Genomic DNA, 25,887 nt, shown 5'->3' with positions numbered 1-25,887 from the left:
GCCTGGTACTCCAGGTGTTTCTTGACTTCCTACTTTTGCATTCCAGTCCCCTAGAATGAAAAGGACATCTTTTTTGGGTGTTAGTTCTAAAAGGTCTTGTAGGTCTTCATAGAACCGTTCAACTTCAGTTTCTTCAGCGTTACTGGTTGGGGCATAGACTTGGATTACTGTGATACTGAATGGTTTGCCTTGGAGACGAACAGAGATCATTCTGTCGTTTTTGAGATTGCATCCAAGTACTGCATTTCGGACTCTTTTGTTGACCATGATGGCTACTCCATTTCTTCTGAGGGATTCCTGCCCGCAGTAGTAGATATAATGGTCATCTGAGTTAAATTCACCCATTCCAGTCCATTTTAGTTCGCTGATTCCTAGAATATCATCGTTCACCTCTGCCATCTCTTGTTTGACCAATTCCAATTTCCCTTGATTCATGGACCTGACATTCCAGATTCCTATGCAATATTGCTCTTTACAGCATCGGATTTTGCTTCTATCACCAGTCACATCCACAACTGGGTATTGTTTTTGCTTTGGCTCCATCCCTTCCTTCTTTCTCGAGTTATTTCTCCACTGACCTCCAGTAGCATAATGGGCACCTAATCACCTGGGGAGTTCCTCTTTTGGTATCCTATCATTTTGCCTTTTCATACTGTTCATGGGGTTCTCAAGGCAAGAATACTGAAGTGGCTTGCCATTCCCTTCTCCAGTGGACCACATTCAGCATACCACCATTAAAGTAGAAATTAAAACATACAGCTTCACATCTTAATTCCAACATTTCCAGTGCTGCCCATGACAGGAAAGGGTGGTTCACTTTATAATATTAAGCCGTGTTCTCTTTACCAGACTAGACAGTGTTTTGAAGTTTTAACAGCACAAATGGAGAAGATTAACCATCATTTAAGTACGTATATTATTTGGCTGAGACTTGAACGATTAGACAAGTAAGAACAAGCAATCAATTTACGGGTCACTATCAGATTTCAACAACTGCCCTCATGTCCTGAAACAAACCCTAATTCTCAGCAAGAAATGGCTACTTCAATCAGTAGCTCTATTCCTGCCTAACCATGTACCTGAATATAATTAGAATTATATATTATAATACTAGGTTAAATGCAAAGGGAAGAGCATAAAGAAAAAACTGCTATAATGCATCCTGAAATAAAGTGAGAAAACTTTATAATCTGAATATACATGAGCATATACATTATAATTTGAATTCAGATTTCAGTCACATGGCAATAGCTATAGGCCAGAAAAGTTGTATGGAGACTGGAGAAATAAGACTACAGGCTAAACTCACATCTCCCCATGTCTTGACATACATGTGTACGTAGTTCACTGGAGCAGAAAATGCAAATATGTGCATGACATTCCTCACTGTTTCTAACAATGAGGATCCAAAACACACAGAGGGAAAAACAGTCTGGTCACAAACAAAGCTACCTATTGCTTTTTGTCCAATGAATCAAAGTTTAAGAGCATTTTACCCCTGAATACACATAGAAAAGAGCAGGTCGCACATAAACTTGGTATTTGCTATACAGTATTTAAATAGCTCAACAACAGCCATATTTATGTCATAATAAGAATTTTAACACTTACAGAAGATGATGTGCTATCTACACACATACTAGTTTATTAGCCTTGAATGAACTAATTTCATTCTAATCTTTCATTCTAGAAAACAGATCCATTTGCCTTATGTTTCCATTGGGAATTAATCCTCTCAATACAGTACAAGTTAGTGGTCTGTACTGAAAGCTCCATGAGTGGGCTGAATGGCACTGCCAGTCCTCGGCATACACAGGGGCCTAAGTAAAAGTGTGTTAAACAAATGAAAGCTCAAAAATAACTATCATTTTTATTTAAGCAATCTTTTGTCTTTACAAACTGTCGTTAATATTTAAGTCCCTCAGTCTTTAGGATAGTTCAGTTCAGTCGCTCAGTTGTGTCCGACTCTTTCTAACCCCATGAATCGCAGCACGCCAGGCCTCTCTGTCCATCACCAACACCCGGAGTTCACTCAGACTCACGTCCACTGAGTCCGTGATGCCATCCAGCCATCTCATCCTCTCTCATCCCCTTCTCCTCCTGCCCCTAATCCCTCCCAGCATCAGAGTCTTTTCCAATGAGTCAACTCTTCGCGTGAGGTGGCCAAAGTACTGGAGCTTCAGCTTCAGCATCATTCCTTCCAAAGAAATCCCAGGGTTGGTCTCCTTCAGAATGGACTGGTTGGATCTCCTTGCAGTCCAAGGGACCCTCAAGAGTCTTCTCCAACGCCACAGTTCAAAAGCATCAATTCTTCAGCACTCAGCCTTCTTCACAGTCCAACTCTCACATCCACACATGACCACAGGAAAAACCATAGCCTTAGGATAAGTAAACTCAAAATAAAGTGACAATTTAAACACCGTTAGAAATTCTAAAAATGCTTTCACGCAACTAATTAGAAAGTTGTTGAAACTGATTAGGAAACATTAAAAATGCTTGAAACTTGCTTCATTCCAACAGACCTTAAAAAGAAATGTCATATATACCTAAAATAGATAAAAGAATTTTTAAATGACTTACATATTGACATAAGTATTGTGTTCCATGTTAATATTCATTTGGGGGGATTTAAATCCAGTATTTTACTTTAGAAGAAACAGATCTGTATTTACAGAGCACTGAATTGTCAAAGCAGACTTGTATGAATCACATTTAACCAAAACAAACAACTTTTCACCGAAAATAGTCTATAGGTATTCAACGACTGGAATAGTGACTAGTTATGGTTGGTTCTGGAAATTCTGGATTCTGTTGTTTGTTCAGTCGTGTCTGACTCTTTGCGACCCCATGGACTACAGCGAACCAGGCTTTTCTATCTTTCACCATTTCCTGGGGTTTGCTCACACTCTTATCCATCGAGTCAGTGATGCCATCCAACCATCTCATCCTCTGTTGTCCCCTTCTCCTACCTTCAATCTTTCCCAGCATCAGGGTCTTTTCCAAGGAGTCAGCTCTCGCATCAGATGGCCAAAGTACTGGAGCTTCAGCTTCAGCTTCAGCATCAATCCTTCCAATGAAGATTTAGGGTGATTTCCTTTAGGATGGACTGGTTTGATTTTCTTGCAGTCCAAGGGACTCTCAAGTGTCTTCTCCAAAACCACAGTTCAAAAGCATCAATTCTTCGGCACCCAGCCTTTTTCATGGTCCAGCTCTCACTTCCATACGTGACCACTGGAAAAATCACAGGATTGACTAGATGGACCTTTGTCAGCAAAGTAATGTCTCTGCTTTCTAACATGCTGTCCAGGTTTGTCATAGCTCTTCTTCCAAGGAGCAAGTGTCTTTTAAATTTCATGGCTGCCCTTACTGTCCGCAGTGATTTTGGAGCCCCCAAAAATAAAGGTTGGTCACTGTTTCCATCGTTTCCCCATCTATTTGCCATGAATTGATAGGACCAGTAGAGACGGGACCAGGGCTTCCCTAGTGGCTCAGACAGTAAAGTACCTGCTTGCAATGCAGGAGACCCAGGTTCCATTGCTGGGTCGGGAAGATTCCCTGGAGAAGGAAATGGCAACCCACTCCAGTATTCTTGCTTGGAAAATCCCATGGATGGGGAAGCCTGGCAGGCTACAGACCACAGGGTTGCAAAGAATTGGATACGACTGAGTGACTTCACTTTCTCTTTGAAATAAGAAGCAGATAGTGTTAAGTCCACTGACTTTGTTCTTTTGATCGGACCAGATGCCATGATCTTTGTTTTTTTGAATGTTGAATTTTAAGCCAGTTTTTTCACTCTCCTCTTTCACCTCCAACAAGAGGTCTTTAGTTCCTCTTTGCTTTCTGCCATAAAGGTGGTGTCATCTGCATGTATGAGGTTATTGATATTTCTCCAGGCAATCTTGATTTCAGCTTGGGCTTCATCCAGCCCGGCATTTCGCATCATATACTTTGCTTATAAGTAAGCAGGGTGACAATATACAGCCTTGACATACTTCTTTCCCAATTATGAACCAGTCCATCATTCCATGTCTGGTTCTAACTGTTGCTTCTTGACCTGTATACAGATTTCTCAGGAGGCAGGTAAGGCGGTCTGGTATTCTCATCTCTTTAAGAATTTTCCACAATTTGTTATAATCCACAGAGTCTGTTAATGTTTCTATTTCTTTATGAGTTTTTATAAGCTGGATTTTTCTAGAAATTTGTCTTTTTCATCTATATACATTTTCAAGTTTCTTGGTATAATGTTCATAATACTATTTTGGTACAGTAATTGTCAAAGTAAAGAGTCTGTGAGTAGTGTGCCTTTTCCATTCTTGAAATTGCTTTATTGTATGTTTTTTTATCAGTTCATGTGTGCTGAGTCCTTTCCAACTCTTTGTGGCCCAAGGGAATTTTCCAGGCAAGACAACTGGAGTGGGTTGCCATTTTCTTCTCCAGAGGATCTACCCAACCCAGAAACAGAACCTAAGTCTCCTGCATCTCCTACACTGGCAGGCAGATTCTTTACTACTAGCATCACCTGAGAAACCCATCAGTGTCCGCTGCTGTTGTTTAGTTGCTCAGGCATGTCTCTTTGTGACCCCATGGACTGTAGCACACCAGGCTTCCCTGTCCATCACCAACTCCCGGAGTTTACTCAAACTCATGTCCATTGAGTCGGTGATGCCATCCAACCACCTCATCCTCTGTCACCCCCTTCTCCTGCCTTCAATCTTTCCCAGTATCAGGGTCTTTTCTCATGAATCCACTCTTCACATCAGGTGGCTTAAGTATCGGAGATTCAGCACCAAGTCCTTCCAATGAATATTTAGGACTGATTTCCTTTAGGATTGACTGGTTTGACCTCCTTGCAGTCCAAGGGACTCTCAAGAGTCTTCTCCAACACCACAGTTTAGTTTCCATGCTGCTGCTGCTAAGTTGCTTCAGTCATGTCCGACTCTGTGCGACCCCATAGACAGCAGCACACCAGGCTCCCCCGTCCCTGGGATTCTCAAGGCAAGAACACTGGAGTGGGGTGCCATTTCCTTCTCCAATGCATGAAAGTGAAAAGTGAAAGTGAAGTCGCTCAGTCGCGTCTGACTCTTAGCGACCCCATGGACTGCAGCCTACCAGGCTCCTCCATCTATGGGATTTTCCAGGCAAGAGTACTGGAGTGGGTCACTGGTGTATAAATTTTATTTATGTTGTCAAAGACAAAGAGTCAACTTTTAGCTCTGTGGATCCTTTATGTGTTGTTCCATTTCATTACTTTCTTTTTCTTTTAATAGGTAAGAAGTAGACTTATTCCAGTCCATTCTAAAGGAGATCAGTCCTGGGTGTTCTTTGGAAGGACTGATGCTAAAGCTGAAACTCCAATACTTTGGCCACCTCATGTGAAGAGTTGATTCATTGGAAAAGACTCTGATGCTGAGAGGGATTGGGGGCAGGAGGAGAAGGGGATGACAGAGGATGAGATGGCTGGATGGCATCACTGACTTGATGGACATGAGTTTGGGTGAACTCCGGGAGTTGGTCATGGATAGGGAGGCCTGGCATGCTGCAATTCATGGGGTCACAAAGAGTCGGACACGACTGAGCCACTGAACAGAACTGAACTGAGACTTATTTAGAGAGAAACACACTCCACAGTGTGGGCCATCTCAGAAGCTGAGAGGCTCATTTCATTATTTTCTACTTTGTTATTTCCTTCTACTTTCTCTTTTGGTTGTTTTTTTCCCCCTTGTTCTTGAGAGGAAGGTGTCACTAATTTAAAAGTCTTGGAAATCCCCTGGTGGTCCAGTGATTAAGGCTCCGCACTTCCAATGCAAGGAGTGTGAGTTCAATCCCTGGTCAGGAAACCAAAGATCCCACATGCTGCAGCAATAAACAAGTAAATATATAAATGTCTGTTCTTTTAATACATGCGTTCAGCTTGACAATTTCCTTCAAAGTGATCTTTTAGCTTTATCTCTTGCATCTTTTAAAATGTTTCCTTTGAGAGCAGTTTTAGGTTTACAAAAAAACCTAAGAGAGAGGCACCAAGATTTCCACAAACTTCCTTATTCCCTTAAATGCATAGCTTCCCCCACTATCAGTATCACTCATCAGAATGACATACGACACCACATAATCATCCAAAGCCCACAGCTTACCTGTGAACCCTATGGTTCACTCTTGGTGTACATTCTACAGGCTCAGACAAGTGCATGATGTATCCATCATCTATACTATCAGACAAAGAATTTTCATAGCCCGAGAAATCCTCTGTGCTCTGCCTATTCATTTCTTCCCCCTTAATGTACATTTTTTATTACTTACTCAATATCATAGAAAGAATTTTATATACAGTTATCCGATAAGTCAAAGAATAAAATGTTTGCTCCTTTAAGATTTTATAGTAGGTGTAATAAAACTGCAGGTATTTAAACCTTTTAAAATTATTTAACTTAAAAATTAAAACTTTGGGAAGCAAAGATCGCCAAAGCTTTACATCTTTGGAAAGACTTGCTTCTTCCTTTTAAATCTTTTGGAAACAAACACTTGTGCAGTATTAACCATTAGTTAAATCTCAGGTTCACGTAACTACCAAGTTAAAACTTAAATTTAATGATAGCGTGGTCTCTTAGCAATCATCTATTAAATTCTATGTCCATAACTAAAATTACATTAGAAAAACCCCAAAACTTAAAGAGTGGTACGTGATTAGATTTCATTCAAGTGACAAAATGTTATGTTCAGAGAGTCTCTTTTCCATTAGCAAAGTCTCTGCCTTTACCTGGTGTGCAGCTCTGGAAGATTTAGAAAACTGTTTCTCCAAGATGTTTTTCAAATCTACTGGTAAAGTTTCTTGTGAACCAGGGCTAAAAGAGAAAAGCACTGTTGTGAATTATTTTAAAACACTCCTGCTTATATAAAGGAAAATACTGTTATTTACTGAAAGTCACATCAAACACTGAGCAAATGGAGAGTCACAAATTCCTAAACAGAAATATTACCAAGATGCTGATTCTCTGCTAAGTCATTTCTAAGTGTAATAAAACCCCTATTAAATTAGAGGGGAAGGAGGACCAGCTGAACTCACTATACAAACATTATGGAAGAACAGCTTTAAAAAAAAAGAAATTTGGGATTTACACCTATCACCAAGTTATTACAAATTTAAGTCATCAGTAACAACAAACTCCTGAGATAATCAATGTGCCCAATAAATACTGCAAAGATGGTCCATCTCATGCAAAAATCAAATAAAAAGACACAAACATTTCAGAAAGGCTGACCTTAAGGTGGTGTTTTCTGACACCAGTTCTGACACCAAACATATGGCGCTTTGAAACCAAATACCTGTGATTTTCCACACCAATTCTGCAACATCAACTAAGAGTCCAACAATTCACTTCTAACACCAGCTATGGAGTTAGTAACTCAGGCCCCCACAGGTTACAGGCCCAGTCTCACAAGGCTGCCCTCACTTCACCCACAATGGGGTACCCAGGCTACTCATGCTTATGCCCCACTGACTACAAATTCAGGGGTTCCTGTGACCACCCCTTAGGTTCAACTATTCCTGAGGACAACCCACAGAACTCAGGAAAGCACTTTACTTACGGTTATCAGTGAATCGTAAGGACAGAGGTCAGGAGCAGCTCAGTGACTGCCCCCAAGTCACTGCTCCTCACCGTCTCCATGTATTCACCAACCCAGAAGTTCCCTTAACCCCCGTGTTTAGAGGTTCTTATTGAGGTCTCATTACACAGGCATGAATGATTAAATTACTGGACACTCGTGACTAAACTCAATTTCTAGCTCCCTTCCCCTCCCAAAAGATTGGGGGGTGGAGGGTGCTGCAAGTTCCAACCAATCACACGTTTAATCTTTTTGGTGACCAGCCTCAATCTTGAAGACAGGGGCCCAGCCTTGAGTCACCTTATTAGTATAAACTCAAATAGGGACGAAGGAGCTCCAAAGTCTTTCGGAAGTAACCAAAGATTCTCTCTTCACTCAGGAAACTCCAAGGGTCCTAGGAGCTCTGTGCCAGGAACTGGGGACATGGACCAAATCTATAAACATCTTTTTTATACCATACCCTCTCGTAGCTTAGTACCAGTATGAACACTGTTCATTTTTTGAGAGGAAAATATGGCAAAGTTAGTTACACATGCCCTTTGATGGCAATTCCTACTCTAGAAATTCCTCCTTCACATAACATCTATTTCACCAAATATCCTACAGCCATGAAAATGAAGAATGTAGATATCCATGGTCTGATATGGGAAGGTAGTCAAGCCATTTTAGAAGAGATAAAAGGAACCTAGAGGCCAGAATGGTTCTAACAATGAAAATGATAGTGTTAACAATGATGATAGTTCCAGTGTATTGAACATTTACTATGTTCCAGGGCTTTAAGAATTTTATGTGGTTGTCCTACTTGGGCTTCCCATGTAGCTCAGTTGGTAAAGAATCTGCCTGCAATGCAGGAGACCTGGGTTCAATTCCTGGGATAGGAAGATCCCCTTGAAAAGGAAAATGGCAACCCACTCCAGTATTCTTGCCTGGAAAATTCCATGGACAGCGGAGCTGGTGGGCTACAGCCCATGGGGTCACAGAGTCAGACACGACTTAGTGACTAAACCACCATCCACTTTATTATTTAATAACCTCATGAAATAGATATAATCAAGAAGGGTGTTCAGTTTGAAAACAGAAACAAAACATCATGAAAATCGAGTTATCTTTAACACAATGGGTTGAAATTGTAACTATGCATTTGAAGAATAAACATGTACTGGGTTTTGGTTACTTTTTGTGCTGAGAGAAGAGGGGTGAGGAGGAAGACCCAGGGCTTTTCTAACAAACAAGAGAATAACATAAGGCACTATAGCTTTGCATTTAACTTTTGCAGCACCATCAAAAAATGGTACTTTACTAATTTCTCTTAGTGCTATGATATTCAAATGATATTCACTCTCCTTGAAGCACCTATCAAGGAATCAGCCTTCAGATACAAAGAGAAAAGTGAAGACTAGTGGAACTGTGGTAAGGAAGGCTTTGCAGTTTCACCAGCATCATTTTCATTGTTTTCATGAATTTCTGTATCTACTATAAGATTTACACTTTCACTTTTCCATCAATTTACATCACTGTAGGTAATGGGAGATTAACTATAAAGATTGGTGCCAAGAGTTCCTACTGTTAACTGGGGGAAATGCTTGGTAGAACCAACTTTGTAAGTGGTTGATTTATTAGTAAATCCTTTCCTCTAATGGGATAATGATTTAAAAGGGCCTCTGAATACACACACAGCCATGTCAGGGTACGCATAGTTAGTTTCCAGATGGTCAAGAAATGATTAACAGCAATTTCTAAAGAAAGGCACTAGAGAAGGAACTGAGAGACAGGTGAAAGCAACTGAACAGTGAAGGAGATCAAATACTTACTTTACAGTTATCTGAATATGCCTTCCTCTTCCTCTTAGGAGCATGTGTTTTGAAATCTTAGAAAATTAATGCTGCTATTATCTATTATATAACTCTCAGTTAATTAACATTCAGGATTAAATAATCCTTTAGCCAAAAATTATCTTCTTCCAAAGATATGCCTAGACATTTGAAAGAGATGTACTTACCACAATACACATATGCAGAAGTAGCTACTACTTGAAAGAGATTTATTTTTCCTTTCTTCTTGGGAGGCAGACATTATGGAAACAAAATAAAGCCAAAAAAAAAAAAGATAAGAAACATACCTGAACTTCTCCAATTCATTGTTTCGAGCTTTTTGTTTCCCTTTATATTTTGGAGGCTGACCTGCGAATACAAAAGTATTTGTTCCTGACACCTGTACATAAAAATCTACAAGCTTAAAAGTAAAGTTTTTAAAAGATGTAAATTGGAATAATAAAGCAAAGAGAGCAATACTGTCAGTCTAATAGGTAAGTGATTTAAAAAAAAGCTACTGATAATGTTTCTCTATGTATGCTATAAAATTATTGTAAGAATAAATTATAATGATGATTATCATTTAACCCTACAGTAGATACAGAAGAGATACAGTTTACAAGAGAGAGATAGCTATAGAAGAGACATAGAAGGCTATAGTTGCTTTCTTTTTTTTTTTTTCAGGCTATAGTTTCTATTCTCAGGAAGTTTATAATCATATGGGGGAAAAAAAGACAGTCACTTCAGTAATTAAATAATAACCCCCACTAAGAAAAAAAGAAGATTCTATGTTGTTATTAAAATATCAATCCCATAGTAACTGCTCTTGTAATTCCTAGAAGGGAAAATCATGTAAGTTGGAGTGACTGGGAAAGGCATCAGGGAGGAAGCAGCATCTGTGTTTAAGGTTAACAAGTAGGATTTACATAGAATGGGCCAAATGGAGTTCATTTTAAGCAGCACTAGGCAAACCTGTGTGATTGAGAGGGTTAAGTAAGGACAGGCTGAAAGGGGCAGGTGGTGTGAATGTGTACATGCCCAGTGCTTCTGACTCTGCAGCTCTGCAGCTCAGTCTTGACCTCCTCAGGAGGAGCAGAGCGCCACTGTACACACTGTACACAGTTGTGCAGGAGCGCACAGGTAGGGACGAGGCGCGTCTGAAGGAAGCTCTGGGAGAAGCAAGTCAGCTATTACCAGGGAGGGGCTGACAGCCTGAGCTCGGGGGGCCTCAGAAAACCAGAGACTTCTAGAAAGAAGAGTTCCAGTTTGATTTCTACTGGGTGACCTAGGGCAAAATTTAATTAATCTAATTCGGGGACCTCAATTTCTTTGAACATAGATGCAAACTATGAACAGTATTTAAATGATTTAAATGTGCTGTCTAATAATGGCCTAAGAAATATCAATAAATTAAAAGCTGTTTTTAAAGAAACAGTTTTATTCTCAAATATTTTGCATATGCCATAAAGTCACATCAGGTAAGGCAGGCACCTGTGTTTCCCACCCTTTATATCTGTGCTATAGTGCTAACCAGTAGTAAGTGGTTGGATATGTAGCACTAGAGCCTAAGAGAAGATAGAGCTGCAGATGTATAAGACCGAAACGACTGCCAGAGGTACAAACACTGAAAAAAATTTAAGGAACCAAAAAACTAATGAAAAAGAAGAGAGCAACAGCATCACTAACTAGGTCAACCATCTCACCACAATAGCTCTGAAAGGAGCTCATGAAAGCTTGAGTAAACACAACCTTGAACCACCGGGGACATCTGAATTCTCTCAACCTTTGTTTTAAAAGGCAGAGAAGAATGAAATCCACTTCAGAATGACCTCCTTCAGAAGCAGGGAGTATAAGGGCACACTGAGAAAAAACGCGGCATGAGTATTTGCTTCTCTGCAATCTCTCATTTCCTTAAGACACCAAGTAGATGAGGTCTGCTGTGTGTCTACATGTTTTCTAGATGCATAAATAAAGGAATGCACTAAACACATATAATTTAAATAAACTAGTATTAAAGTATATCCATTCTCAACATATACTTAGGGGTGACATCACCCCCAAGAAAGTTGGAATTGGTTATTGGAAGATGAAAAAAATCTGTTTTTATATATAAAGCACACATGTACATATAGCACATAAAACAGACAAATGGTATTTGAAGTATTAAAGTTTCATGAAAGGAGAAACAGCTCTGAAAGCAGGGGGTAGATAATGAAATACAGAAACACCGGCCTAGTGGAAATTAGGTAGCAGACCAAGAAAGCATCATTTTTCCTTTCCATACCTTTACCTGGATTTCCAAAATTAAATTTATTAAGTAATATGAAAAGACTGAGCATTTATTTCAAATAAATATTCCAATTTTTTTCTAGACTCAAAAGTACTGCAAAGTAAAAGGAGAACAACAGCAAATATAAGTGAGGCTTTTGTGAATTTTAGCATGTAGAAGCTTAGACAACACTACATGAATTCAGCAAAAATTTACAGAAGGGGAAAAAAACTCACTTGGTGGTGGTACAAATTCAGGATGACAGTCACAATCATCTACTTTCAGAGCTTCATCTACCACCTACCATGAAAATAAAATTACTGAGACTTTAAAAACACAATACAGCCATGAACAGCTAAATAGTTATGTAGAACAGAATTTATCTAAGCACCTAAAATGTTCAGCTTTACCAAATTAATAAACCAACAAAATGGTAAGTACTGCATAATAAATGCTGAATTAATCCTATCACATCTTTCCTTATGCTCCTCTCCCAAACTGAATATAGCCTCTTTGAGACCTTCATTATTAACAACAAAAGAATTACATGGTGAATTGGGAGAGTTCCCTTCAATGCCCAGCTAAGTCCAAAACACAATTCCTTTTTTTCCCCTCTCAAGCCCCGGAAAGAAATATTTATGTGAACTTGACCTCTGAGTACATTACAGGTCAGAGGAAAACTCAGACACAGGTCATCTGGGACACTGAGCACAGAGCCGGGCTATAGGCTTAGAGACGCCTATTAGTTTCCATTATCACGAAAACATTATTATAAAATACGAGACTATCTATACTCAAAATAATTTTAATCTTGGTTTTTAACTGAGCTTACCTTTGGATTCTGATTACCACCGTTTGCCATTTCGTGGTTAGTTTTTCTGAAATTTTTTTCAGTTTCCACAAAGTTAAGTGAAGTACTAAATGCAGGTGCTGATAAACTAGGTATGTAGGCCCTGAGCAGTAATAAAAGAAATAATTTTATTTCTATTGTTTAGTATTTTTTTAAAGTTATCCTTCAAACAAGGAGGTTTTAGCAAATATTACCTTTTTTCCTCAAAAGCAAAGTAATAGCTTCAAAAAGAATCTCTGCCTCTGAGATTGGGTTTTTACATAAATATTGCTTTAAATTTGGAATTAAAAGCTCAAAATAGATAAAGAACAACTCAAGAAATGTATACTGGTTTCTAATATTAAAATAAGCAAGTCTGTCTGTTTTAAATTTAACAGCTTCCACATCCCAGGCATGTGGGTAAACCATGTGGGTAAAGTTTAATCTATTTTAACTGCCAAATAAAAGAACATAGACTCCTGACTGCTGTTTGTTTTCTTACGAGCAGAAGAAAATGAGCTCAAATCTATCTGCTGCCTACTTCTAACAGGAATGCCTCAGCCTTTTTTGAAAAGGTATGAGGAGGCTGGAGGCAGATGCTTCCAGGATGGAGGTGAGGGGTGAATGGCACAGACTGTGCCCCTGGTCTCTGCTGCTAGGACCCTCATGGCTAAAACTGGTGCCACTGAAGCACAGTTATGTCTTCTTAACACTTCACACCTCCTCCCCATGGGCTTAGGCTATGGATCTCCAGTACACATATATGTAAATAGCTCAGCAAAACAAATCACAGGTCATGACCTAATCTTACAAACACACTTTAAAATCTCTCCTTGGGATTTCCCTGGTGATCCAGTGACCAAGACTCTGAACTTTCAACTGCAGGGGTCCTGGGTTCAATTCCTGGTCGGCAAGCTAGATCCCACATGATGTAACTAAAAATTCTGCATGCCGCAACTAAGATCTGGGGCAACCAAATAAAAAAAAATATTAAAATCAGTAAAATAAAACCTCTTCTTGTTCTTCCATTCCCAACTTTATTGTGGTTGCTATTATATACTAAAGCATCAGACAGTAACTCAAACTCAGAGCAAAACAACTCTAAGTAACAGCTACTGATCTGATATTAACTCACCTGCTTTCACAGAAGGCTTTGACTGGATTACTAGCTGGTGTTCGACCTATAAAAATGAACCACACACACACACAAAATAATCAGTGGACTGGCAACACATACTTTAAAAGATTTTCACTCTTAGGCTGACAATAAGTATCAAATTTAGGGAACTGAAAAACTAAACCTAACCAATTTTACACTTTCAGATGTTTTCAGTTTTAGAATGATGTCAACAAGATGCTGCTGCTGCTAAGTCGCTTCAGTCGTGTTCGACTCTGTGCGACCCCATAGATGGCAGCCCACCAGGCTCCCCCGTCCCTGGGATTCTCAAGCGAAGCACACTGGAGTGGGGTGCCATTTCCTTCTCCAATGCATGAAAGTGAAAAGTGAAAGTGAAGTCACTCAGTTGTATCTGACTCTTAGCGACCCCATGGACTGCATGCAGCTTACCAGGCTCCTCCATCCATGGGATTTTCCAGGCAAGAGTACTGGAATGGGGAACAAGATGCTACACAAACCTTATTTGACATCCCATTACATGTGATCATTGACTAGATGCAGCAATGTATAAACCTCAATCAGAGATGGTACCTGTCTTCGAGGAGCTCACAATCTGATAAACATGTCCTGTTGGATGACAACATCTGACAGTGAAATAGGACTGCTGGGCTCAGCTTCGTTAGACACTAACTACTCACAGAAGAAAGAGCAGGAAAGGACTCTAGGCTGAGTAAGGTAATTTCAGGCGCTGGATGGAGCAAAATGACTCAGGAGAGAAAGTAAGGGCAGAATGAAAACCTGGAGTTCCCAGCCTGCACACTAATTTCTGAGGTACCTATGTATGCACACACATTCAGCATGCTACAGAATTAGCCACCATCTTGGTGCAAAAGCAAACAACTCTACTGAAGGGCCTTTTCTTCAGGAAATAACTATAATAATGGAGGAAGAAATTTAAAACTTTGTTTCAAAAGGTTTTCCTTCATTCAAAATTTCAAGAAAGCATATTTTTCTACAAAAGAATAATTAATTTGTTGCTATTTCAAATAAAAAATACAAATCATTTATTATTACCAACTGGAATATAATACTAAGAATTCTACATGAATACAAATGAAAAATTTAAGTGAGCTGACCAAGATAACATAAAATACAAGCACAAATCTTCTGAGAACTGATTTATGGTCCATTAATCCAAGAAACCCACCTTTGGAAGTTTTTAAGGGAATTCGACTGTAACCAAAAGAATCTTAGGTGAAATACCTTGCAGGTCTTCTATCTGTTTTTGTAACTTTACATGCTGCTGAATTAGATCCTTGATTCCCTCAGGGTCATTTTTACAGAGTTTTTGAGCTTTTATGTTTGCTTGCAGGGCCCAGTCATATTCCCCCAGCATAGAAAGAGCAGCACAATAACGATAATGACCCTGTTCCAAAAAGATAAATTCAATTTTTTCTCAAAAATATACTTAAAGAAAATTTAATGAAAAAATATTTTGCTTGAAAACTGGTTAGTTACTTGAAATGTTACACTAGGATCCTCTCAATAAAAAATAAATGACAATGTTAATACCTCTCAGGAAATAAAATTACCTAAAAGAGTTAAATGAAAAGCTACAAATAACAATTTTTAACAACTGACTGTAGTGATCAGTGTTTTTGCTTAAGAGATTTTTGTATCCACCCCAAAGATAACAATTCAATCTATACTGTATGTAAAAGACATTATTTTGTACCAAATAAAGTATAAAAGTAATTCATAATAAATGAGTAAGTTAATTTTTTTCAAAATATTTTTAGGCAATAATAGTCTCTAAGTCAGTATATTCCCTACATTTTTTTTTAACTTTAAACTTTTAATTTTGTATTGGAGTATAGCCGATTAACAGTGTTGTGGTAGTTTCACGTGAACAGCAAAAGGACTCAGCCATGAATATACAAGCATCCACATTCTCTACACTTTTGAAATCAAGAGTTTTAGAGCTGGATGGAAGTCAGCTTGTGCAGTAGTCTTCAGACCCCTCTGAAGAGCATGGGCACAGATAAGGGGTGCATATATTACTCCCACCTTTCTTAATCAGCTTTCAATTATTTTCTAAGTACAGTCCTCGGCTTTAAGATCCAAAAACCACTGATTTACTCTTAATTCCAATGATCAGGTTGTTTCTTTTCTTTTTTTGCTACAGAATCATAGTTCTGGCTGGTCCCTTAATTTATGTGTTTTGGGAAATCTGTATCAAGCTTGAGTATTTTAATCCAGAAAGTTAATATTACCAAAACTAGGGTTAACTCAGACAACCTCTCTTTTAGCTACTGAACTGAACAGAAACCAAACCCCCATTTTAGGCTTGGTATCTCCATTTAAGAAGTGATTTACAAGTGTGAGAGGCTAGAACTGGCCTGATGCCACATTTATTTAGACACAAGCCAAAGAACTTAGATCTTAGGACTCCAGGTCCAGAGCTCTTTCTTCTTTAGTACACATTTTACAAAGAGCATTCTGATTCTATTAGAAAATATGAAATCAGAAATAAATGATCCTGTTAAGAAAGATGAATTTTTCACTAAAAGCAGCAAGAAACAACCAGCGGACCTATGTTTACGTAGGTTTGGTGCATATATAATCCCACTTCGGTGCACCAACCCAACCACAGAAGTCCAGAGCATTTCCTAAACAGGATCTCCAGGCTCAGCTCAATGACCCCCAATTCAGACTGCATTTGGTTACACTCTGCTTTTCCTCCAAAGGTAGAAGATAGATCTCACAATTATGCTACAAGACCAAAATTCTATCCACTAAGCATAAACCGACCTCAAACTTTAAATAGCTGCATTAAAAAATAATAACAGCATAGGAAATTATGGGAGATTATAAACCTCACCTACTAAATTTGTAGAAAACACTTCACTTCTTTCTCTTTTCCACCCATCTTCTACTGAGTTCTTTTCCCTAAGCTCTGTAAAACCCAGTGTAACTTCTATCAGATGAGAAGGGACTTTATTCAGATCTCTGTGCTGAAGTTGTTTGAATGAAGCTTTAATGAAAGGTATCTCAGAAACTTTCTTGAACCCAACTACGATAGTTTTGCTCTTCTGTGACATTACCTCATTCTCTATCACACACACTGCTCATCTGCCTAGTATCTCTTCCTTGTGTGCTATCACGTTGCTACTCCACGTAGTAATGCCCACATCTGAACAAGGGCCAGCAGGGAAGAAGCAAAGCTGTGACCCAGGAGATTGGCCAACAGAAATGTACCATTCACAGTAACTGAACCACAGGTGGGCACATGGCTCAATCAGGATCAGTCTGAGGCACCCCACAGTTATACTATATAAATACTAACAGAGGCTCTCTTTCCACTAGAAAAGTTACTAGAATCTTTCCACTAGAAACGTTAACAGAACAGTTACTAGGATATCAGTTTGGGGCTCCCACTATTTCAAAATGAAGCCGAGAGCCTATTCTCTAATTGCCATCTGTGATCAAGATAGATTAACAAGGACTGGATATACCCTCTTGCTTAAAAGTAAGACAAAGTACATGAAACAGGTTTCCTAGACACTGGCTATCAGGCAACAGAAGAAAGTGATTCCTGAGAGATGAGAAGCACAAAGCTCTGTGGTTGTTCCCACTTACTGTGGGAGAGTTTCTCAGCCACAGCACAGGTAGAAGGAACCCAGGGAGAGGCCACAAGCTCAGCGAAGGCAGGGAAGCCAAGGCGACACAAGTTCCCGGGGCAGAGGACCAGAGAGGGCAGACCTGGACAGAGGGCGCCGGAGGTTCCAGAGGGCCCCCCTGGAGTCTTCAGCTGAGTATCAGCCAGTACATGCATGTGCAGCAACTACCCAAGCCAGGGAAAGAACCACTTGAAAAGACTAAAAGGGAACAACAGTCAGCACTCACACAGGGCCAGGATAATTCCTGTTCCCACCAACCAGAGCAGAAAACGTCACGGGAGTATTAAGTACAGTACTCAGCAGAGTTTGGCCTCAGTTATGGAGAAAAAATTAGCCCAAGAACAAATACCACTATGATATCACCCAACAAAGCCTAAAACAATACTCCGAAGAATCTGTTTTCCAAGTAGCTTTACTGCATCCGAAAACAAAACTCAAAAATATTTACAGAAGACGAAAAAATATTAGGACCAAACAAGGTAAAATTCACAATGTCTGGCATCCAATCAAAAATTACTAGGTATGCAAAGAAGGAAAATGTGATCTATAATGAAGAGAAAAATCAATCCATTGAAAACAATCCACAAATGACACAGATGACAGGGATTAGCAGATAAGGACATTAAAACAGCTCTAGGTAATATATTTCATACGTTCAAGACACTAAGGAAAAAACAGAATATATTAAATAAAGACATGATATATATAAGAAACACTCAAACTGAAATTCTAGAAATGACTGCTACAGCACTCAGATGAAAAATAAATTAGATGGAAATAAAGGCAGATTAGACATAACAGAAGGATTTGTGGACTTGACACAGCAATAAAAATCTAGGTAAGATGGAACGAAGAGAGAAAAGACTAAAAGTGATACAAACAGGGAAGCACCACTGAGAAACGTAGAGTGAACACAGATCTGGATCCAATCGTGCCTGAACTACCACCCAACCAGATGTGAGCCAGTAACTTCCCTCTTCCACTTATGCCAAATCTGAGTTAGGTTTTGTCACTCCTGAACGAAAAGAGTCCTAACATACTCCTCAATATTAAAAAGTCCTTGGGGACATTTGTGAGGCTAGCGGTTTGTATCTTGTATAAATACACCAAAAGACAATGCACATAGAAATACCAACAAATATTTGGTGACTATATGTAAAAATTTTCACTCTTTAGGATACAATGATTCAACGTCTCTTAAGCCTAAAAGTATGTGCAGGACTCATAAATCAACTATACCTCAATGAAAAATAATGAAAAAATATATTATTTAAAAATTAAAGTATGTTTAGGACAACTGACATTGTACCAGTTTTCTCTATCTGGAAAAAAGGAAGAAAAATTGGCCTACCCTCACACAGAAATCTACATACTACCCACCTATACAGGATTATATCCTAGACTCAACAGATTCAGGTTCATAAATGGACTCTGATAAAAGAACGCACCTTGTACAGTCTATTTTGGTTTTTTAAGTTTAAAATAGCCTTCAATGAGCACTCCTTTTTGGTAAAACAAAATGATAAATGACCTCAATGTACAGTTACCAAATTTTTCGAATACTAAAATTTTCTGAATACTAGGGAGTTGTGTTTTTTACCTACACAAATAACTTTTGCAACTATCAAAAAATTCCCAATTAAAAAAAAAGGGAACCCACATAAACAGTCAACCGATCTTTGACAAAGAAACAAAGACAATACAATGGAACAAAGACACCCTTTGCAACAAATGATACTGGAATTGGACATCTACACACTAAAAAGTGAATCCAGACAAAAAATCAACTCAGAATAGATTACAGACCAAAAACTCCTAGAGGAGAGCATAGGGGAAAAACTAGATGACACTGGGTATGGTGATGACTTTTTAGATACACCAAAGGTATGATTCATGAAAGAAAGAATTGATAAATCAGACTTGATTAAAATGAAAACTTACGCTCTGTGAAAGAAACATCAAGAAAATGAGAAGACAAGCTCGGATCTAGGAGAAAATATTTGCAAAAAATACAGCTGATAAAGGGCTGTTATCCAAAATATACAGAGAACTTTTAAGAAATAAGAAAACCACCAGTTAAAAAATGAGCCAAAGACCTTAACAGACGCTTCATCAAGGAGGATATACAGTGCCAAATAAGTATATGAAAAGATGCTTCACATGTCATATCAAGGAAATGCAGATTAAAATAATAAGATACCACTATGAATCCATCAGAACAGCCAAAATTCAGGACGCTGACAACACTAAACGCTGGGAGGACGTGGAGCAACGAGAACTCTCATTCACTGCCAGTGGAAGTACAAAATGGTATAGCTACTTTGGAAGACGGTTTGGCAACCATAAGATTTTAGTTTTCAAAAAAAAAAACAAAAAAAAACCCAACAACATATTCTTACCATATGATCCAGCAATTGCACTCCTTGGTATTTACCCAAAGGAGCTGAAAACATATGTCCACACAAAAACCTGCATATAGGTATTTATAGCAGCTTTATTCATAACCACCAAACATTGGAAACAATCGAGATGTTCTTCAGTAGGTGAATAAACTGTAATATATCCAGACAATGTAATATTTTTCAGTGCTAAAAAGAAATACCTATCAAGCTATGAAAAGACATGGAGGAAACTTAAATGCATAGTACTAAGTCAAAGAAGCCAGTCTGAGAAGGCTATACATCATATGATGCCAACTATATGACGTTCTGGAAAAGTAAAACTATGGGAACAGTAAGAAGATCAACGGTTGCCACCATGTGGGAGGAAGGATGGATAGGCAGAACAGAGGATTTCAGGGCAGTGAAAATACTCTATGAACCACAATGGTGAAACACAGGTCATTATACATTTGTTCAAACCCATAGAAAGTCCACTTTGGGAATGAACCCTAAGACCAACTATGGACTTTTGGTGATTATGACGTGTCCACGTAGGTTCATCGGTTTCCACAGATGTGTGTCTCTGTTGGGGGAGACTATGCAAGTGCGGGGCAGGGAATTTACAAGAAATCTCTGAACCTTCCTCTTAATTTTGCTGTGAACCTAAAACTGCTCTAAAAAAGTCTTAAAAAAAAAGAATGAATATTTTGTTTGATAAGTTAAATCAGGAATAACCATTCTACATAAAGTCTTCAATGTAATTAAGAAAGTTCTGAATTTAAGACGTATGACAGATAGCATACATATACAGCATCAGTCTAATGGAAGTTTTGCAAAAATAAACTGAAGAGGAGGCAACATTCGAAGAGTTAAGGGTGAAAATATTCCAGAAATGCTGAAAAGACATGAATCCTCAGATTTTAGAAACCAAGCTATCCCAAGTGTGAAAAATTTAATGAAAATTCCTCCCAGACAATAAAATTTGCAATAAAATTGCTAAATGTTAAAGACAGTGAGATTTTCAAACACCTAGGAAAAGCAAAGATTACTTACAAAGGAAAAATAGCAGACCTGTCAACAGAGGCAAAAACAGGAGTCAAAAGAACATAGACTTAAACATCTGCATTGAACATTATACTCTGCTTAAATACTATTTAATTTTTTTTAAAGAAAGTTTTGGAACACTTTTTCTAAGTTGATAATAGACTGACCTAGCAAGTTACCTCTGGAAAATCAGTATCATGATCTAGGTTTCAGTATTATGAACACGAGCATCCATTCATTCCGTAAGTAAATTTACACAGCACCTGCCAAACGCCAAGTTGAGTGATCAGCAAAGATTACGCTTCAACTACAAGAGCAACTCATAATGAAAATGGCAACAAACAGATCACCTTCAAGCAGAAGCCTGTCTAACGCTGGATTCTCAGTTCATTCTTATCTCTACTTGCAATGACACCTTACAGAAAGTCACTTTGCCCTTCTGGGACTTAATTTTTTAATCTAGAAAATAAGGCATTTAAGAAGTGACTCCAATATCTGGATGCAGAAATTCACCTGGAGAATTTTATAATTCCCAGACTCAGATACACTCCGAGGCCATCTGAATCATAATTTGGGGGCTCTAAAATTCTATGATTCTATTCATTCTGGTTTAAAAACAAATATGTAAACACTTTTTAAAATCTATAATTATTGGTAGCCAATAACTCATTTCAACGCATTCATTCATTAAATATTTACTATGAGTGCCTGCTATGTGCTGGGCAGCTTCTCAGGCAGGTGATTCAGAAATGAACAAAACAAAAAAACCTATCCTAAAAAAAAAAACAAAACACACACACAAAAAAAACTTGTCCTTAGGGAGCTCACGTTATACTAAAGCACACACAAATAAGAACACAACTGAAACAACATACATATATGCAATCACGTTAAACGCTAAGAGGTAAAAAGATAAAGCAGAGAAAAATAAGCAAACGTCTAGGAAGGACCAGGTTTGCTCAGGGAAGGTTACTGAGAAGAGAACTCTCAGTGAAGAAGGAAAGGAAACAAGGGAGCTCACTCGGGCTCTTGGAAAGGCAGTCTGACCCTAGGCAGCGGGAAGAGCAAGTATGCGGTGGGAGTGGGCCTGGTGCACGAGAGCACAGCGAGGCGGCCCAGGGCTGACAGAGGACAAAGGGGAGGCGAGCAGGGGTGAGGCTGCAGCAACGATGGGTGGCTAAAGGCACACAGGGGGCTGACCAGAGGGTTTGCAGTAATAACTTTGACCAAATGAAAATACCACACTGGTCCACTGCTTTATTAATGTGTACTCAGGTATTTGCAGTTCTGTGCCATTAAAACCATACTGCAGTGACCAAGCTTGCACGTCTCATCACGTACACATAGGCAAGAACGTTTGTGGAGTACACACCCTTGGAATCAATTACAACACAGGTAGAGCAGAGCTCTCCAAGGTGGCTGTGACCAACTCACACCCCACAGGCTTACTGAGAGCTCCTGTCAGCAAACACGCTACCAACACACAGGACCAGCAGTCTCTAACTTTCACCTATTGAAAGAACCCAAACAATATCACTGTTTTTTGCACTTGTGGGTATACATGTGGGTATGTTTGGAGGTTCTTTATTAGGCTCTCTTGGTTTCTATTTCTTTACAATTTTAATTACTAGGAAATGCAATCTTTTTTTCCTATTGACCATTCAGGTTTCCTCATCTCTGAAATGCTTATTTCATGGGCCCATTTTCTACTGAGTTTCTTTATTTCTGTTCTTCACATATTTTGAATGTAAAGCCCTATCAAGTTATTTCTGTTCTATGTACGACAAACTATCTCCTCCCAGACTATAATTTCATTTATGGTGTCCCAACATACAGAAAATTTTAAGCTTGAGATAATTATCAGAGTTTTTTCCTTCTCTGACCTGTGTATGTACGTAAAAAAACCCTTTCCCACCTCAAGATTACAAAGCTAGTCTCCAGACACTCCTGAGTTTTAAGCCTCATTTTCCACAGTCAGGGCCTTAATCCTTCCACAATGTGCAGATGCTGACACCTCAACCACTCAGGTGTGCTCACGACCCCTAGGGGCGGCCTGTCCCCGACAGACACACTTGGCCCTTACCGCTGGGCTGCGGGTCCTCTCTGATTATGGAACTGAAGGTTCCCCTGCCACACTCCTGAGCTCCATGTACTTTCAACCAGAACTTTTACATAGGGATTTATATCCTATAAACAGACTTTTCACAAAGTTGTACGGCACTGTTTAGCCAAAGTAAAGCATGCAAGAAACCTACCTTTGTCCAATTGTTCTTCAGAATGGTAGCTCTCTTTCCATCACCAAGTGCATTTCTAAAAGAAAAGGAAATAAAATACTCAAATTTTTCAACGGGTATTATATAATGTGTATCTATTTGTACTTTAATTTTCCATATACAATCTAGTTTTTAATTTTTTTAGTCTATATATGTCCATTATAGGAAATTTGGAAAATACAGAAAAGCAAAACAAAGGGAAAAAGTCATCCAGTCACAATCACAATTACCCAAGAATAGGTACTTTCAATATTTCTGGAGTATTTCCTGCACACAACTATCTATATCTCACCTATCCCTACCTTATTATTACTCGCATGAAGTTTTTTTGGTACTATGTGGTATTGTCAGCAAGACTTCTGATCTTGGGGAATAAAAGTCCCAGATATTTCACACAACACACTGGCTAAGCTATAATGGACAGAGCATAAGTTGGGACATGAAATTAAGTCCAGCGCCATCACTAACTCTCACTGGGGCGGATAGGAAGTAATTAACCTCTTTAGGGTCACTTTCCCATCTTTAAGATGAGGCTAACAATTTTGGGTTTTCCTGTTTTCAGATACTATGCTCAAGCACAGTACACTGTAAACTGTCGGGCACTGAGGTCTAGCATCTGGTCTCTCATAGTTTCCTTAGAGTTAGTGGCCTTCTCTGCCCAGCTCAGCCACCCACCACCGCCGTCCCAGGGAACTTTACCACTGCTCAAAACTGTTCAGAGCCCAAAATCACTAATTCAGGCATCCCACTCTTTCCCTTGATGGCATAGCTCCTTCCATCCTCCTTATTCAGCTATTCCTACTAGCTTCTCAGGGGGCTCACCTCACTGACTTACCCATTTTCTTTTTTAAATTTCCTTATTGACCTATCTTAAGATTCGCTGGTTCCTTATTTCATATTCCCCACGCATATAGCTGCATACTTCTTTGTTCCTATGTTTACATCTTGCTCTACGGCAAAACCCAATTCTGGATGAGCCCTGCTTCCTGCTTTCTCCAGGACCACATGTAGGGAGCCAAGTACTACCAGAGGAAAAAACACAGCAGAGCACACCAGGAGTACTACTTACTCAGGATCCCAATGACCCAAAGGGGCCTTCAACAGTGTTACCCAATATTCTAGATCAAATCACTCTCTAATTTTGTTAAATGACCATTTCAAATCTTATGTCCTTTCCAGGACTTCCTGGTGGTCCAGTGATTAAAACTCTGCACTTCCAATGCAGGCAGGCATAGGTTTGATCCCTGGTCAGAGAACTAAGACCCCATATGCCTCGCAGAGTGGTCAAAAAAAAAAAAAAAAAAACAACTTAGGTCCTTTCCTTCCAACTCCCCTTTCAGCCAATGAGCTTTGCTCCTATTTCAATGAGTAAACTGGACATAACAAAGAGAACTCTCTCAATCTAGCCCTGACTTTTCTCCTTTACAATGAAAGTTTCTTCCTCCTCCTGTGGCTGATTCCTCCACTTGTGCCATGTAACTACCCATCCTTACAGTATCAATCATCCCTTCTCTCTCCTGTAAAACCAGACATTCCATTTAAGGAATTTACCCCATCAGTATGTTTTATTGTGGTAAAACACACACCATAATTTACCCCATGAATCATTTAAATGTAAAATTCAGTGGTATGAAGTACATTGACGTTGTCATGCAACTTCCTATTGACTTTTAATCTGCTCAGATTTCTCATCTTTTAAAAAGCAAGTAAAAAATAAATAAATGTCTTAAACCCTAAGCAAACACTGTTGGTAATCTACCCAGCAGCTAACCTCCTCCTCTGACTGCTACACACTTGTTGTGAGGGTCCACCTCTAAGACTGAGATAATTCTTAGCTAAGTTTAAGCCAGTCATCACAAACCCACTCTCCACTGAGTGGTTTAGGGGTACACGGTTCAGGTATGACCCAGAACTGAGGGGACCGCTCACTCTTTAAAAACCGATTATAAAAACAACCAAGAAACAAAACAAAAAGATTACAAAGAACAAAACTAGCTAACTTATTCTACCACACATCAATACCTACTGCTACTGCTGCTGCTGCTGCTACTACTACTAAGTCGCTTCAGTCGTGTCCGACTCTGTGTGACCCCAGAGACGGCAGCCCACCAGGCTCCACCCTCCCTGGGATTCTCCAGGCAAGAACACTGGAGTGGGTTGCCATTTCCTTCTCCTATGCATGAAAGTGAAAAGTGAAAGGGAAGTTGCTCAGTCGTGTCCGACTCTTAGCGACCCCCAGGCTCCTCCATCCATGGGATTTTCCAGGCAAGAATATTGAAGTGGGGTGCCACTGCCTTCTCCACAATACCTACTAAAAGACCATATATACATTTTAAAGATAAAATGCAAAAGCTATCTAGACAGCCTGACAAACAGAAGAGGATACAGAAATCAGAAACAGATCCTTACAGATCCTGATATAGTCACCCGATCTGTATGACAAAGCTAACACTGCAGTGCATGGAGAAAACATACTCGTAAAAGATGGGGCTGGGTCGGCTGAGGGGGTCTCTTCCACATCCCTGCAGGTAGCGCAGAGCCTGCTACGCAGAGATGCTTGTGCATTCTTTAAACGTTCAAACACTGAGTGAACGAATGTGTGAATAAGTGTGTCTTCCATATACACGTCGGAGGCAGAGCTGAGGCAGCAGCACAAAACCGCTGCAGGGTTGTTGGGGGCAGGGGGAGACCTGCAAGCAAATGGAGAAGCCAAAGAGTCCTCCTCCTCCTCTATCATCCACCCAGCCACCCACTTCTTGAGCACCTGCTACATACGGGCATACAGGCGCTGTGTTATGGACACAGTGTGGACAAGCTGGACACAGCCCTGCCCTCTTGGGGCTAGTACTCCAGTGGGAGACAGATAATACAGAAATAAAAA

At 39.4% G+C, this 25,887-nt stretch overlaps 1 protein-coding gene across 18 annotated transcripts in view; it reads right to left on the bottom strand.

Moving 5' to 3' along the window:
• Window positions 1-25,887, bottom strand: part of TTC3 (tetratricopeptide repeat domain 3) — a 125,611-nt gene that overhangs the window by 67,541 nt on the left and 32,183 nt on the right. For 16 of the 18 annotated variants that reach the window (XR_011252227.1, XM_069568025.1, XM_069568032.1 and 13 more), the window contains 7 exons: window positions 22,989-23,043; window positions 14,892-15,054; window positions 13,647-13,692; window positions 12,515-12,635; window positions 11,919-11,982; window positions 9,722-9,782; window positions 6,755-6,839 (listed from right to left, as the gene is read on the bottom strand). Coding sequence is in view for 17 of the 18 variants with exons in the window: in XM_069568025.1 (XP_069424126.1) it covers window positions 6,755-6,839; window positions 9,722-9,782; window positions 11,919-11,982; window positions 12,515-12,635; window positions 13,647-13,692; window positions 14,892-15,054; window positions 22,989-23,043 (595 nt within the window). In the remaining variant the exon portion in view is untranslated. Of the gene's footprint in view, window positions 1-6,754; window positions 6,840-9,721; window positions 9,783-11,918; window positions 11,983-12,514; window positions 12,636-13,646; window positions 13,693-14,891; window positions 15,055-20,900; window positions 20,997-22,988; window positions 23,044-25,481; window positions 25,697-25,887 lie in introns of those variants that run through there. The other 2 variants (XM_069568144.1, XM_069568153.1) reach the window with 2 other exon arrangements.

This window comes from Ovis canadensis, chromosome 1, assembly GCF_042477335.2.
Source record: "Ovis canadensis isolate MfBH-ARS-UI-01 breed Bighorn chromosome 1, ARS-UI_OviCan_v2, whole genome shotgun sequence".
In the NCBI taxonomy this organism is placed as follows: domain Eukaryota; kingdom Metazoa; phylum Chordata; class Mammalia; order Artiodactyla; family Bovidae; genus Ovis; species Ovis canadensis.
This window is presented reverse-complemented; position numbering and strand designations above follow the sequence as displayed.